Source organism: Aedes albopictus, chromosome 2 (assembly GCF_035046485.1).
Source record: "Aedes albopictus strain Foshan chromosome 2, AalbF5, whole genome shotgun sequence".
NCBI classification, from domain to species: Eukaryota; Metazoa; Arthropoda; class Insecta; order Diptera; family Culicidae; genus Aedes; species Aedes albopictus.
This window is the reverse complement of record NC_085137.1, coordinates 4,103,790-4,121,215: the sequence shown is the minus strand read 5'-3', so window position 1 is coordinate 4,121,215 and position 17,426 is coordinate 4,103,790. Positions and strand designations below refer to the sequence as shown.

Here is a 17,426-nt window from a genome sequence, read left to right as displayed (position 1 = left end):
AACGCAATAGTAGCTACACTCATCTCTGAACTAACCACCAGAGATGTATGTGCTATCACAATTGATGTATCTGTTGGAAACCTCAACAGGAAATACGTCTATTGTTCTGTGTATTTACCGCATGATGAACCATCCCCTACGGATGCTTTCAAACAAGTCATCGCAAAAGGCCTTCCGCTAATTGTTGGCTGTTCGAGACTAAAATCGACCACCCTAGGATGCAACCCTGACCTCTCCTTCTTTTTTTTTTTTTGGATTTTAAAACTTTGGATTTTATTTGCCCCCGAGAGGCACACGCCTGCTCGGGAGTGATCTTCACTTACTATTCTAATCTACATGGTTTTGCATGCGCCTTTTATAGGCGCATCAGTACGGAAAGACAATTCAAATTAATTTAATTGTTACATTTACCGCGCGCTGCTTTCTGTAGTTTGGCGCGCTCGCAGAAGCTGCATTCTGGATAGTGACGATTGTGCGGTGCGTTAAAGGAAACAATGGACATCGCATTGAATGCCTCTACTTCTGCACGCACTTGGATAGCCTCGCAGCAGCCAGTGATGACGTCGACGACGGGGCGAGATCGAACATCCCGGCGCCTCAAAACGAACTTGATTTTCGTTTTTATTATTTTGCCACTATCACTTGCCGTAGGTTGGATGGAAGGATGACGATGATTCACTGCCGTCGTTGGTTCTACTGCCGCAGCCGCAGGTAGGATGCCGATGATCGTGGTAGGTAGATAGGTTGCGTGATGATGATGCATTCAATTTGAATGATGCCTAGATTCGGTAGTGTGCCATCTGATCTAATTGATGACTGGGTCCATTGGGAATCGGTATGGTTGAATTGGGATGCTGGCTGGCGGGAGACTCTTGCTTGACGGACGACAATGCTCACCATATCATCTGGGGCAGCTCAGACATTAACTTGAGAGGCTCCAGTTTGATGGAGTACTTAAGTAGTACATATCTTGCATTACTTAACATAGGCAACCGCCCAACCTTCATGGTATCTGCTAGAGAGGAAGTGTTAGACATAACGCTTTGCTCTAGCAGAACTAGTCACGAGCTGACTGTAGTAATAGAGACAGAGAAGAGAATGATTGAAGCGAAAAATATGCGCCTTCTGATTGGCCGACTCAGTGCAAAGCTAGAATGAACAACAAAAGCGAACATACAAAAAGAGCTGCGCATCGTGGATTCAAGTCAGTTGATAGACGATAGTGGATACGAGCGGACGCACCAAAAGGCAACAGCAATGTGCAAATGCCACCAGCAATGTACACAACAGTCCACCACAGAGAGGTTTTAAAGAGTTTCCTCTCTGCGGTCGGTGTTGTGGCTGTAAGAATAGCCGCAGCGGTCACGACAATTGGCATGTGTCAGATGAAGAATCTTTATCTGACCATCGTTATATCTTTTTTTGAACATTTAAATGTTACTTCGCAAACATTGCGTTTCACGAATCCTCGGTCAACAAACTGGGATCATTTTACTGATTTTGTTGTGGCCAAATTTATGGATACTCACCATCCATTACCACTCCAAGCATTGGCGTATCTAGGATTTTTTCCTAGGGGGTGCCTTGGGGGTGCCAGTTTCAGTGACTTTCAGGTTGTTTTGCTTCTTTTTCGTAAAAGGAAATACCGAACCATCCTCAATTTCTTTCATGAAATAATGATATACTGCGTAGCTGAAAAAAAAAAAATAGCCCGCAAATTTGAACGCGCTGTATTTTAAACAACACTTTTTTAACCCAAACCGTTGTAATAATTTAACACTTTCCCCGCGATGTGAGGGGTTTGAAAACTTGAAAACTTGATTGCGTATAATACATGGAATTTGTATTTTCAGTTTGAACTTAACAATCATCGAGACTTTGTTTAGTGGATTGAAAATAATGAGGTCCGTAAGAATACATTTTCAGAGCAAGTATAAATCTCTGAAACCATAAAATATCCACAAATTTGCGTGAAACTTGTATTCATTGTGACATCCTCTTTGTTAAAATAGTTTTCAAGAACAATTGGAACAGTTATAAATACTTAAAATTGCATATTCAGGACTAAAACCCGGAATTAGGTGCGAGCGAACTTCGATTTTCCTCTCCGGGATTCTGGTGCTTGCACCAAATTACAATTTCGAATAAATTGATAATATATCTGTTGAAAGGAATTGTGTATAAAGCTCAAAATTTGACTGGCGTAAAACCATTGTAGTAATCAGTCAAAATTTCAGCTTCGTGCATTTCGAATAATCGTGTCTGGTTTGTACGTATAATACAATACTTTTGTGTTTTCGGCAAAACATTCTTTCGGTAATACCTCAGGGAATATTCCTGGTAATTGATTTGGAAATTGTTTTGCAATTTATTTCAATTAAGTCTTCTTTTGCAAATCTCCCATCAGCAATTGCTTTGGATTTGGCAAATATCTTCGGTAATATCATTGGATCTCCTTCGGCAATTTCTTTAAGAATTTTTTTGGTAAAACTTTTGGAATTTGATACTGAACACCTTTCACGCATCCTTTGAAAATTTTCATCGAAAATTACTTTGAAAATTTCTTCGGCAATTCCATTTGGATTTTTTACTTCATTTGCCTTTGAAATGTTTTCTCGGGAGTTGCTTCGCCAATTTTTAGTAGTCTTTCAGCATTGTTTTGTTAATGCCAACAATTCTATTTATATTTGCTTTTTAAAATTCTCCAATTACTCTTCAGGCAATTCTTTTATTTTGTAATTCATTCCACAATGACTTTTTTTTGGGATTTTCGTCGTTTTTTTGGACTTCTATTATCTACACACTTAGAAAAACTCATGTAAATTTCCGTCACTCTAGATGCACATATTCAAGCAACACCTATGAAATAAATTTAAACGCCCAAGTGACGTAATTTTCTGTCACATTTAACTGAATATTTAGTCATATGAAACGTAATGATGTACGATTCACAAATTGTTTACGTCACATTGAACTCAATTTTACAAGAATGACGTATTATTAAGTCAGAAGACCTAAAATTTTACGTCATTAAATTGTTTACGTTCTGTGCAATAAATTTACGTCACGAGTAATTTTGATTTTTTTTCGTAGCGTGTATACTATTCGGTATTCCTTCGTCAATTCCTTCGGTAACTCCTTCAGAAATTCGTTTATAAATCGCTTCTATAATTTTAATGAAAATTCTTTAGACAATTTCTTCTAGGTTTCTTCAGTAATTATGTAAGGAATTCCCGCAGCAATTCCGATTGGAATAACCTTCGGTAATTCCGGTGTTACTTGCGCTGAAAATTTATTTGTGAATTTCATCAGCAATTCCTTTGGAAATTGAAAACTGCGTTTATTAATTTGGGAACCTCTTCGGTTATTCCTTTGGAAATTGATTCGGCAATTTTCTCGAAGATTTCCTTCGAGAATTTATTTGAAAAAAAACTTTAACGGTTCTTTAAAAATTCTGTCATGGTGGTACAACGGCAATTACTTTTGGGATTGTATCTACTCTAGAGGAATTCCTGAATGAGTGTTTAGAAATATCCCTGGAAGAATCAACGACATTTCTGGAAGTATCCTAAAAAAACTGCCTAGAAGAATTCCAGCAAGAATGGCAGGAGAAATCCCTAGAGGAATTTCTGCAGGTATCATATTAAAAACTTCAGGAGGAGACATAGGAGGTGAAGGGGGACGGGCCAATTACCTTGGGTTTAGCTCAGCAGTGGATAGTTGGGTTGATTCCAGCCCCCAACATCGGATGATGAAATTTTCTCCAATCACACAGAAAGTCCGTGCACCATAGTGTCTTCAATTGGGTGGTATCTTCGAATTGGTAGGTTTTATCATTTGCACTACAACTCGCAGCGGTTGGGTTTAAAAAACTACATTTATTTTAAAACATTCGGTACCATGCAAAAACCGGTTTATTTGACTTAGACACTACTTTAATTTGGACTTAACATTACACACTAACACAACTTAAAAACTAACGAATTAAAAATGACCGTGGGTCTACCGCCCATGCTGTCCGGTTGTCTGGTTGATCTGCACTGAAGTTCGGTCCGGCTCGTTCAGCCAGTCTGCCCTCCGGAGATGAGATGCGATGTTATCGCTGGCAAGAGAACTCTCACCGCTCTTATCAGGCTTATGTTACCTCCTTATCACTCCCGTTGCACAGGAGCCTCCGATGATGGTGATGATGATGACGATGACCACCGATGGCGCTTGACCTACAGTTTCGTATGGCTGAGAGCAGGTAGCTGGTTTGCGGTTCTCCGAGCCGGTAGGTAGCCGATCGTATCACCACCGTTGACCATTGGAAGTGTGATAAATGCTGGGTTTACTTGAGCTGCGCTTCGATTGCTTGCGAGGGTAACAGGGTTGTAGTTCGTGGGGTTGTGGTGCTCTCAAACAGGAGGCATTGCTGAAAAAATGATAAATATTTGGAGATATCCCTGGAATGAAATCCTTTAGGATCTCCAGAAGGATACACCGAAGGCAAGGCTCATATTAAGATTGCCTTGAATAATCCCAGCAAGTTTTTCAATAAATCCCTGGAGAAATTCTTGGAAGAATCCTTAGAAGAATTCCGGGAGGAATTACAGTAAGAATTTTTGGAGGAGTCCTAGGAGGAATTGCTGAAAGAATTACAGCAGGAATAGCTTGAGAAATCCAGCTGAAATTCTTGCAGGAAGACCAAGAGGAGTTCCTGGAGGAATCCCATGAGAAATTTCTGAAAAAATCCTTGAATAAAATATCTTGGATAAATATTCCTGTTGGAATCACCGGAGAGCTTCTGAAGAAATCACAGAAAAAATATCAGGAGGTATTATTTGACGGATTCTGGGATGTATCATTGTAGAAATCTTAGCAGAAATCCTAGGAGGAATTGCTGGAGGACACTATACAGGAATTTCTAGAGAATCCCTATCAGGAATACCTGGGGGTATCCAAAGATAAAATCCTTGGGATACCTAGAGAAGTTCCTGCAAGAACCGTTAGAGTTATTTTGGAAGAATCTATTGCGAAAACCCTGAAGGAATCGCAGGAGGAATTTCTGAAGGAGTCTCAGGAAGATTTCCCGGAAGACTTCCAGCCACAATGCTATGATAAATTGCGCAGAATTTCTGGGCATATCATAGTAAGAATTTCTAGAGAAATTGCAGGAAGAGCCGCAGGAGAAGGTGTTGGAGGTGTTTTTGGAGGAAGGCCAAAAGGAGTTTCTACAGGAAATCCATGACGGATTTCTTTGGATAAAATCTCTGAAGGAATTCCTGGATGAGTCCTTGGAGAAATCCGTGGTAGAACAATCAAAGGAATTCCTGCAAGAATTCCTGGAGGTTTGCCTGGAAAGATCCCAGAAAAAGCCAGGAGAAAACTCTAGAAGAATCCGTAGCATAATTTCTGAAGTACCACAGTTTGAATTTCTGGAGGAAGAATAACTGGAATAACCGCAGGAATTGCTTGAGTAATCCCAGCTGAAATATCTGGAGGAATTCCTAGAACTCCAGGAGGTATCATAGAAATAATTTCTACAGCTATCCTAGAATCAGACATGCCCGGGTATCCTAAGAGAAGTTCCTCTAACAAATTCCTGGAGGAATACCTACAGTTCTCCTGGAACGAATTTGTAGAAGTATACTGGAGGAATCCCTGATGGAATTGCAGGAGGAATTTCTGGATTCTATGGGAATCTCAGAAAGATTTCCCGAAAGTATTGCAGCAAGTAAGTATGCCAGGAGAAATCCCTAGAAGTATTTCTGAAGGAGTCCTAATGAGAATTGCTTGAAGAATCCTAGCTGGAATTCATGGAGGAAGGTCAACAGAAGTTTTTGGAGAAATCCCTTGTGGAATTTCTGGAAGAACCTCTGGAGGAAGAAATCTCTGGAAGAATCATCGAAGGGATTTTTAGAAAAATCCCAGGCAGATTTTTCGGAAGAATTTCCAGAACAACTTCTCTAGTAGAACCTGAAGGTACCACAGTGAGGATTTTTGGAGGAATTCTAAGAGAAATCACTGGAAGAATCACAGCAGGAGTTGCTTGAGGAATCCTAGTCACAATTCCCAGAGGAAGACCAATATACCTAAGCTCCTGGAGGAATTCCATGAGAAATTTCTGAAAGATTCTCTGAATAAAATCTCTGAAGGAATTCCTGGAAGAATCACGGAAGAACTTCTGAAAGAATCCCAGGAAGATTGTCTTGAATAATACCAACAGCAATTCTTGAAGGAATCCCAATAGACATTTTAAGAGGAATCCCTAGAAGAATTCCGAGAAGTATCAAATTAAGAATTTCCAACCAAATCCTAGGAGAAATTGCTGGACCAATCTTTGCAAAAATTTCTAGTGTGTACAACCCCATCTGGACTTCCTGGAGAATTCTAAGGGAAGTTTGTTGAAGAAATATCGGGAGGAATCCATGTTGATTGTTCAGGTATATAATTATTTCCAGGTGTGATTAAGTTTTGCTTAAATGTATCATTAAAAATTATTAGAATTATTGTGGTAAGTTTTAAATTTTAGGTGACTGTCAAGGAAAAATTCTAGGGGGTGCCAAATTTGTTCTAGGGGGTGCCAGGCACCCCTGGAACCCCCCCTAGCTACGCCAATGACTCCAAGTGATTTAGATGATGCCGTTGATACCACAACGATCTTCATCATGGAAGCTTTTGAAGAAGCATGCCCTCTACGGTCTGTGAAGATCACAAGAGGAACCCCTTGGTGGAACTCTGATCTGGTGAAACTCAGGAAACAATGTAGAAAGAGTTGGAACAGACGACGTTCGACTGGTTCGGAGGCTTTCAGGTCGGCTCGCAAGGCCTACAGGAAAGCTCTCCGGTCTGCTGAACGATCCGGCTGGAAAAACCTTCGTACAAATGTTTCCAGCTTGAGTGAAGTCAGTCGGTTTAACAAAATCTTTCCGAAATCTAAGGATTTCCAGGTGAACGAACTTCGTTTGCCAAATGGTGATTTGACTTCATCTGATGAGGAAGTTCTGGAATGCTCATTCAGCACACACTTCCCTGGATGTGCGGATATTACATCTTCGGATGAACCTGATGTCTTTTCTTGTAGTTACGATTCCCTGGCTTCGGCTCTGAGTATTGTAACTATAGAATCGATTGAGTGGGCACTCAATACCTTTGCTCCTTTCAAATCTCCTGGAGCAGATGGGATTTATCCTATTTTGCTTCAAAAGGGATTTGAATATTTCAAACATGTTTAGAAAAATTTACTTGTTTGCAGTTTTGCTACAGGGTATGTTCCCAAATCTTGGCGGGATATTACTGTGAAGTTCATTCCTTGACAACTTCTTCGCCTTGCCAATGTAATCTGGTCAAATTTTAGTCACGCCGCCGCCTCCGAAAGCTGCCACCGGCGTGACGCCGATGACGCCGCTGACGCCGGCCAAAAATGGCCCTCACGCCGCCGCCGAGCAAAATAGTCGGCGCACAGGTCTAGTTGGAACGTGACCACGCTGCGCAGTGTGCGATTAAGGAAAAGAGTAGTGAAAGTGATGATGATCGTTCGTTCTCATTACTACTTACATACATCGATTGCCACACTTCAGAGGATGATGTTCGGACATTGGTGCATCGATGCCTTGAAATCCCTTTTGAAGAAAACATTAAAGCAGTAAAGCTTGTTACGAAGCGCATGGATTATAGCTTATTAGAATATATGTCGTTCAAAATCATGTTGAATTCAAAATACAAGAACATGGCAATGCTTTCATCAACTTGGCCGCCTGGTATTAGGTTTAGAGAATCTCGTTGTCGCACTATTGAATCAATGAAACCATTGAAATGATAATGTTTTAATATGTGATGTTTGTATAATGCCGTTAATGTTGTTATGTATATGTTAGTGCAATTGAGTTTATATTCTTTGTGTTTAATGAAATTGCTGAGTTGTTATAATGTAAATGATGTGAACGTAATAATGTTTAAGAATTTGAAATTGTTCATATGAAATAGCATTAAGTTCAAGCTAATCAGTCTGTGCAACATTGTATATATGTTGAAGACGTAGGAAATAAAAAATTTCAATTTTTTTCTTTAACTTTTTTATTTAACTTTAATAAAGCAAAGTGTCATTCCCTTTGCGTGTCCTTCCCCTAGCAGCAAGCATCAGTGACAGCCAGCACGAGGTCATCAGTGTGATCAAGAGTGTGATGCTGCCTCATTGAAGAGAGGAGCTTTGGCGGAGTAAGTCGCCTTTATCGTGAGGTTACGTATTATTCCAAGTGATTCTACTGTAGTTTGCTATGATGACTGTGAAGGGATTGTTCCAGTGAGTAACGCAATATTCACAACATTCTCCAAACTTCTATACAGAATTTTAAAAGTCCTCGTCATCCGTCTAACCAAAACTTGATCAATCACGGAGTAGCAACTATGAAGTTCTATATATAAAAATGTAGCGGCATACGTGGGACCGCGCATAACTTGCGAATGGAACATCCAATTCGGATCGTTTTTGTGTTGTTCTGCTAGTTTTCACCCAAGAAATGTTTATGCGGCAACATGGGGAAAATTGGATGTTATTGGAAATTTATTTTTTATGCATTTTGTGGACGGGGACTTGAACTTGGAACGTCAAAAGACAGCTAGTTTTACCCTATGAATGCCATCAAGAGTTGCAATTACAATACCCAACACCGCACTTGCCAATCCCGAAGAGTTTTTTAAATTAAATTAAATGAAGCAATCATCTACAATACATGCATAACGCTGTGAATAATAGCCAGTAATATGAAAATAAGTTAATATAGCACACATACACAAACGAAGTCCAATCAAATTAGTTTTTCAATAATGCATAAGTTTAATTTCATAGAACAACAAATGAACACCATTTCAAAAATATCTCATTATCATAAACCGACCGGAACACCAGTATTCTAGTTCTCTGCATTGCACAGCAGCGGTAGAAACTCAACCAATGGGGGCTTTTAGTTGGCGTATTGTTGGGGGCTACAATTCTACACAAAGTCGATGAGATAAAGAAGTACACATACTTAAAAAGTTAACATTATTGTGCTTATCATAATACTTCAAAAACAGTAGAGTAAAAAATCCAGAATCCAAATCTTTGAAAACTAATGCTGGAAACAGACCAAATGTCAGAGGAAGCATCCTGTCACAAAAAGGAACACAAAACAAGAAGAAACTTTTCACCAGCTCCAGCGTGGGGCAGGGCACAAAATAAACACGCACGCCATAATGATCATCGCCATTAAAAATTCATCATCGCAGAAAATTGCTACACCGACATAGCCAACCATGGCCTCCATTTGCATCTCCTCAACACACCGGTTCTAAGCACACAACAATGAAATTATAATATGTTCCACTCCATCGGTCATGAAACCAAGCACACGGACGTTAGGTACTCGGTAAATAAAATAGTAATTAACGGTTTATCAATCAATTATTAAAGTATCAAATTGAAATAATTTTGCTGGCTTCATCAAATAATTATAATTAACTGACCATCCAAGCAATCCGGAGCGGTCCTGCCAACCACCAATGCAGTAACGATGACAACCTGTGCATTTTAAACCCTTCAGCGTCGAATATAACGTACCTTGCCACCATGTTCAGTCAAAAAACACATGTTTTGAATCATCAATTATGATTCTAGCTAGAGTTGCTGTATGGCAACTCACTCCCACACACCACAAGATTGACCTCACGCTCCATCCACCTGAAGAAGTAGAGCAACTCTCGCTGGCTTGATAAAATTTTCATCAGAATCTTGTCATGGAGGACACCATCCCCAACAAGCTGACGAGATAACAAAAGCAAGCTCCCAGAATTTCCAAACGAAAGAAAAACAATTCCTCACCCGTACAAAATCACTCATCGTCTCACAGTGGGTGGTAACCATCATCGCGTAAGCGAACAAAGACCTGCTGCGGTAACTTCTGACGACGCGACGGTGATGATAACAGACATAGTTGCGCAAAACAACAAAGAGTGCCATGGCCGCGTGCTGCTGATTGCGCGTTTGCTCCGCCTACTGGAGCTACTGTTGGCTCGCTCTTGCTCATTGCGGATGATAGTGACGGCACTCACCGGTTGCTGCGATGGAAAACCAATTTTCCTTCGCGTACCGCGCGCCGTTGGTTGGCTGCTGGGAAAATTTGCATGCTTTTACATCGGCGTCCGGAATCAATCACAGTTGATTGCGGGAATTCGGTCGATCCGGACGAAACACGGTGCGATATCCTGGAAAAGGTGCCCGACGGTTGGAGCACTTTGGTAGTAGTTTTGGAAAGTGATACTGGAACTGTGAGATCATGTGAAGGAATTTAAACTGTGTCGTGACATGAGGATTGTAATCTCTTGTACATAGTGCATTTTAGTGTAAAAACAGGATAACACGGATTAACACAGCGCAGCATGAACACCTTAACGCAGAACATCAGCCCAATACATTCCAATCTGGTACGATTGGTAAGTGCACAGGAAAGCAGGGAAACGAAATCGATAGTTATTAAATTTTAACTCAATCAAACGGCTCAAAAAAGTGCAGAAGCATTGAAAAGTGTAAAAACAATATTTGCACACAGTGACAGTTTTTGTAGTTGTATGTAAAAATCGGCCATGAATTACGTAATAAGTGAAATATTTTCTACAGTTATATGTAAATGTAATAAAACAAAGTGTGACAACAAACTGATAGAATTAAAAGTGTATCGTGATAGTTGGACGCCACCTTGCACGGATTAATAGCCGCACATTGGGAGCACGATGAAAAATAGAAGGAAAAAACCTTTTGCAAGCTTTCACTTGGGCTTTCAGAACTATATATTAAAATTGTTTAAAATTTTGGTTATCACCAAAAAAAAATATATTTTTTCTTGCAAACACTAGATTTTGCTATCTATGCGAGCCACAGATTTTTTTCCTTTTATTTTCGGTCCCGTCCCAGTGTGAGCCGATGCGTTGTGCAATACGTACATATATGTACGATAGATCGGCGCCGTCATCATGGCGGAAATGGACAAATTGTTGCAGTTGTACATATCGATTTTCAACTTTTCCCATGCACAAATACCTCCGGTCGGGGCGCGGATCGAATTTTCCTATCCTCTGGGTGTGATAGTTGAGTGCGATGATTTAATTCCTTCCACCGGGGAGCAGGAAGTGACGATGATTTCAAGGACGATGTACCTGCGAGTCCTCGGCAGAGATCATGGCAAAAGTTGCTGAAACGGAACATGAAGTGATACGAATTCCAGCATGTTTTTTGCAGAACAAAGTGTATTTTAATAACAAAATATGTATTGTATTGGAAGAACGTTTACATTTACGGTTTGTTAAGCTGCAGAACCGAAAATCTAGTCTAGTTATTAGAAAAGCTAAAAGAAACTTTAAGGACATGGTGGATTATAGATATTTGTAGACGACACAGTTAAAGACACGGTGTGTTGTGTAGAACAACTTTATAATAAAAAAATAAGTAAATCTGAAATTTTGCCCAATGATACTTTGGGCCATTCCCTTCAATTCGCTGGGTCGGAGGAAAACATCCATCGGGGGGTCTGTAACATTTTTTTTTTAAGTTTTTTCATGCAAAAACTGTTAAAAGCGCATATTGTGAATTTTTGCATCTCCTACAAATGATCACAACTTTTTTGTCTTTTAAGTTAAAACCAAAAAATTTTCAGACGTTTCGAAGTAGTATGCGTAGATGACTATGTGAAAATTTCATTAAAATATGTTGAATGGTTTTCAAATATTAGCATAACTATCAAACGCATTCTAATATACTAAGCTTAGTAGCAAAAGTCCAAAAAATATCTATATCTATCTATCTATCTATATATATAAAAATGAGTTTGAAGTTCCTTTGAGGCAACAAAACTCACGAACGGATGAACCGATCAGCATGACTCTTGCACGGTTCGGTTCGTATTCGTGGTGGCTGTGTTTATATGTACAAAAAGTAACGAGAATCAACTAGAAAATCAACAAAATTGATAAAGTAAATACTGATTTTTTATGAGCTGGGAAGAAAATCAATACGACCGAAATGAAATCAATCTAGAGTGCGGTGCTATTGTGAGCTCAACAGTTGTCAAACCACCACAAGACGGCAAGACAAAGTTTGCCGGGCCAGCTAGTCTACATATATATAAAAATGAGTTTGAAGTCCCTTTGAGGCAACAAAGCTCGCGAACGGATGAACCGATCAGCGTGATTTTTGCATGGTTCGATCCATCTGCAGGGTGGTTGTGTTTATATGTAAAAAAGTTACATAAATTAACCACTAAAATAGAAAAAATGGGAAAATACTAAAATGTGTATGCGCTGGGAGAACCTCAAAACGTTCGCAATAAAATCAATCTAGAGTGCGGTGCAAAATGAGCTCAACAATTGTCAAACACAAAGTGGCAGTACAACGTTTCACTTTACTATTACTTTAGAGCTTTTAGTAGTACAACGTTTGCCGGGACAGCTAGTCTATATCTATCTATATATATAAAAATGAGTTTGGAACCCCTTTGAGGCAACAAAAATCACGAACGGGCGGACCAATGAGCATGACTCTTGCATGGTTCGATTCGTATTCACGGTGGCTGTGTTTATATGTAAAAAAAAGTTACAAAAATCAACTAAAAAAGTAAGAAAATTGAAAAAGTAGTGATTTTGCAAGACCTGGGAAGAAAATCAACACGATCGAAATGAAATCAATCTAGAGTACGGTGCGCAAAAACCTCAACAGTTGTCAAACCACCAAAACTGGGCAAGACAAAGTTTGCCGGGACTGCTAGTCTATATATATAAAAATGAGTTTGACTTCCCTTTGAGGCAACAAAAGTCACGAACGGCTGAACCGATCAGAATGAATCTTGCATGGTTAGATTTGTATTCATGGTGGCTGTGTTTATATGTACAAAAAGTTACGAAAATCCACTAGAAAAGTAAAAAAAATGATGAAGTACGGATTTTCCATGAGCCGGGAAGAAATTCAGCGTGATCAAAATTAAATCAATCTAGAGTGCGTTGCTGCGATGACCTCAACAGTTGTCAAACCACCACAGCTTGGCAAGACAAAGTTTGCCGGGACTGCTAGTATATATATAAAAATGAGTTAGAAGTCCCTTTGAGGCAACAAAACTCACGAACGGGTGAACCAATCAGGATGGCTCTTGCATGGTTTGATTCGTATTCGTGATAACTGTGTTTATATGTATAAAAGGTTACGAAAATTAATTAGAAAAGTAAGAAAATTGATAAATTACTTATTTTTCACGAACTGGGAAGGAAATCAACACGATCTAAAATGAAACCAATCTAGAGTGCGGTGCTATTTTGAGCTCAACAGTTGTCAAACCACCACAACCAGGCAAGACAAAGTTTGCCGGGACAGCTAGTTTTTTATAAAATAATTCATGAAAAATATTTAATTCTAAGTACCTTGAGTCATTATGTTGGAGGTACTGTGAAAACTTGTGTTTCAAATGATGAACAGATACATAGTCTAATACATGAAAGGAAAACACGCAAACTGCCATTATGTAGCTTTGTGGTTTTGTGTATACATGTTCAATCTTTCCATTTTTTTGATGATTAAGGCATTACCTGAATATCAAATTGCAAGCGTAAGGCTTTAGGTTGCGTGGCGCAATAATTTTGATAACAAAAAAAAATATTGTTATAAAATTATAATTTTTCGAAAGATAATAGCTGTATGTTGAAAATATTCTACTAGTAAACGATGCCCTAGCAATCATCAATGACTCTTTCTCATGCTTGGAGGTTTCAAATAACACAGAAAATATTTGTTGAGGCATGCAAATCGACAAACTATTTAAATCATTGTTTTCATATTGTTTTTACTAGGTTTTATGCTGAACAGGCTAAATTTCATGCTTAATGTAGAAACTTTTTCAATAAGTACTCCGTTCTTTCAACTATTCTTTCAGAACTTATTACACTGCTCGACAAAATTTTACAAAATTTAGTGTTATGGGATGAGAAAAAAAAATAACAGGGGTTTGGTACCCTAGAAGTGAAAGAATTTTTGAAAAATATTGTACCGGGCCTTCACAGTTTAAAACCGAAGTTTGTATGGAGAACTTGGGGTGTTCAATTGATATGTGCATTAGAACGTGCCATACATATTTTTAGGCGTTTTCGGTATTTGGGTTAGTTTCGTTATGGCAGACAATTAAACGTTCCATAATAAATACAAAATTTCCCATAAATAATTCGAAAAGTCCCAGTGAAGAAACAGGGGTGTAAGCAGTAATAAATAACAAAAGTTCCATAAACAAATAGAAAAATGCATAAATAAATCAAAAGTTTCCATAAATAATTGATTTTTGAGCAATTAAAAACGTCAAAAATGCAATGAATAAATCAATTGTTGCAATAAAAAAAGCCAATTTTCCCACCAAATAACTTCGAATTTTCCATAAATAAATCCGATTTTTCCATAATAAATTAGAAAATTCACAATAAAAAAATATCGAAAAATTTATTGCTTTTTCAAAAAATGCAATAAAAAATGACGAAATTACCCATGAAAAACAAATGCAGAAAAGTATGAGACAGTGAAATGCTGAATCGCACATATATGATTGAATCGACTGAAAAGCTTGCGTAACTATGATTGCAATTTACCAAGCAATTGCTTGCTGTCCGAACTCGCTATCGCTCGTCGGACCTAAAAAAAGGGATAACATCTATGTTTGCATTATACCGGGGTTTGCCTAGAACCGAATCGATGCAGTTGCGGTGCATCGGATATCGGAAACTTCGGCGGCCTTCTGCCGCCTCAGTTCCTCAAACCTCTATGCGGCTTTGCCGCATGGTCTATTTAATTTTTGGCTCAAAATGCATTTACGTTTATTGCTTGTTTTTTTTGACATTTATTGATAATTTATTTTTTTGTTATTGCACTTTTTGAATTATTTATTGCTTTTTAGATATTTTTTTATTGTGAATTTCCCAATTTATTATGGAAAAATCGGATTTATTTATGGAAAATTCGAAGTTATTTGGTGGGAAAATTGGCTTTTTTTATTGCAACAGTTGAATTATTCATTGCATTTTTGACGTTTTTAATTGCTCAAAAATCAATTTTTTATGGAAACTTTTGATTTATTTATGCACTTTTCTATTTGTTTATGGAACTTTTGTTATTTATTACTGCTTACACCCCTATTTCTTCACTGGGACTTTTGGAATTATTTATGACGAATGATCACTTTCTTATGAGTCGTTTATATTTTAGCCGTTTCGTTATTGTCTAACGCCTAAATATATGCACAACGCATTCTAATGCACATATCAATTGAACACCCCAAGTTCTCAATACAAACTTCGGTTTTAAACTGTGAAGGCCCGGTCCAATATTTTTCAAAAATTCTTTCACTATGACACTTCTAGGGTCCCAAACCCCTGTTCTTTTTTTCTCATCCCATAACAAAATTCAGTATTGAACGGTGTTATGATACATAGAATGTTAATTGACATACATTACAATTACAACTTTATTTACCTGAACAGCGCTGAAACAAATTGTTAGTTGAAGTTAAAATCAAGTAAATAACACGGAAACAAATGGTATACTAGTAGTAAAAAAAAAAACAAAATACAAAAATAAAACAAAACACAAAACAGAAAAGAAAACCAAATTTTGATCTTAATTTTTTTAACAATTTTCCTGAATCTAAACCAAGCTGGAAAATTACGTAATCAAAATTGGTTATGGTAGATCTTACGCCGTAACGCACCATTGTAAGGTGATCTAACCGCGTTACGGGACAGTAAATAGAATATGTGAACTAAAAAAAATCGCCCGAGTTATAAGTTATTACTCAATGAGATATACGGATCTAATACATATCATGCAGATACTACATATCATGCAGATACTTTCAGATGATATTGTTTGTGGAAATTGAATCTTGTACATCTCTAAAGATGTTCGTCGACGACTATAACAAAAGGAAATGTCATGGAGACACACTTAAACATATTTAGCAAATATATGGTTCAATTTAAGGTTGATTGCCACGTTTGACGCTAGATGGTGCTGTAAGCTGTTCGCCAATTCAATGTACGGAGAACGCGAAAGTGAATCATATTGTTTATATAATATATTTGCAGAAAGTCAGTATAGCAAGCAAAGATAGGGCACAATCACTAGCGATTATCTCATTACACAAGCATGCGATCATAAAACAATGTATGAAGGACTTTTAGGTTGTAGTTCCATCTAAAAGTAATCCATATAATCCAAGTGCCACATTTGCAAACATAACACATGAGAATGCTATGAAGACAAAAACGCCACATTGTTGACGCAAATCATAATCTCGCCATGGAGAGTTTCGTTTACTGCTCTCTAGCTAGTGATCAAATTATCGAAGCTAGGTTAGTACAACGTTCTACAAAGCTTTAGAAAAAATACATACCAAGAAAAGCTGCACACATTGTTTTTTTTTATTTCAATGCTTGTGAAGCGAATTAGCAGCAACTGAATATATCTTTGTTTAAGTTATTAATCCCGTCCTTCGTAATATTCAAACCAAAAGTTTCAAAAATAAATTTTACTCTAGACTCCCCGACAGATGTTTTCTACTTTACCATTCAATTAAAGAAGAATACCAATACTTTCTTATGGCAAAAATTCAGACTTACTTATTTTTTCTTGTTTTAAAGTTGCTCTATCAACACACCGTGAAAGAATTTTAAAATTTTGCTTCCGGGATGAAGTTGATCAATGACTGACACAATATAATTTTATGCGCGGATTTTAACATCACATGAGATGTAATTTTTCGAACTTATAGTGATGTTTCTTGTGAGCTCGTAAAAGTATACAAATCAGCCCATTTAAGGTATGACTCTACATCCTAATAATTCCCAAATTAATAGAACTCCTATGAAAATGTACAAATTTCATCATATTGAAATCGCATAAATGTTAAAGCAAAGTGCGGTCAATGTGTGGAATAAACATTATTGTAAAGTTTTATTACGATGAAAGAAAATTTATCGTATAAGCCTGCGGGTGAACTTCTAAACTCCACACTGAAGTGACAAGATGCATTCCATAAATCGCGTAAGATAACGCTTCAAGTAATTTAACGTTATTATTGCCAAATGGCTGTTGGCCAAATCTGGACAGAGTAAAAATTAAGTCACATTTTATTTCAGGAAGCGTAAGAAACGCTTTTTGAGACATTATTCGCTTAAACTCAGCGTAAATGTTGTTGATTTTAGCTCACATGAACATATTTCTTACCACACCTGATATTTTTCAGGAAATTTGGATTTGAATTTCCTCCTGAGCTGTTTAGAAGTTTCTTTCCGAATAATTACTGTTTCAAACTCCCGTTCTGTGAGATATTTGGACTTTTGAAGCGGTATGTTTCATCGTCCATGACGGCACAACAAAATTTCTGGAA

At 37.8% G+C, this 17,426-nt stretch overlaps 1 protein-coding gene across 1 annotated transcript in view; it reads left to right on the top strand.

Annotated features, from left to right (window-relative positions):
* The first annotated feature begins 9,136 nt into the window (after window positions 1-9,136).
* Window positions 9,137-17,426, top strand: part of LOC109411711 (ETV5-related protein Ets96B-like) — a 51,993-nt gene continuing 43,703 nt past the window's right edge. The window contains exon 1 of the mRNA XM_019685282.3: window positions 9,137-10,452. Coding sequence (XP_019540827.2) covers window positions 10,399-10,452 — 54 coding nt within the window. The 5' untranslated portion in view covers window positions 9,137-10,398. The remainder of the gene's footprint in view (window positions 10,453-17,426) is intronic.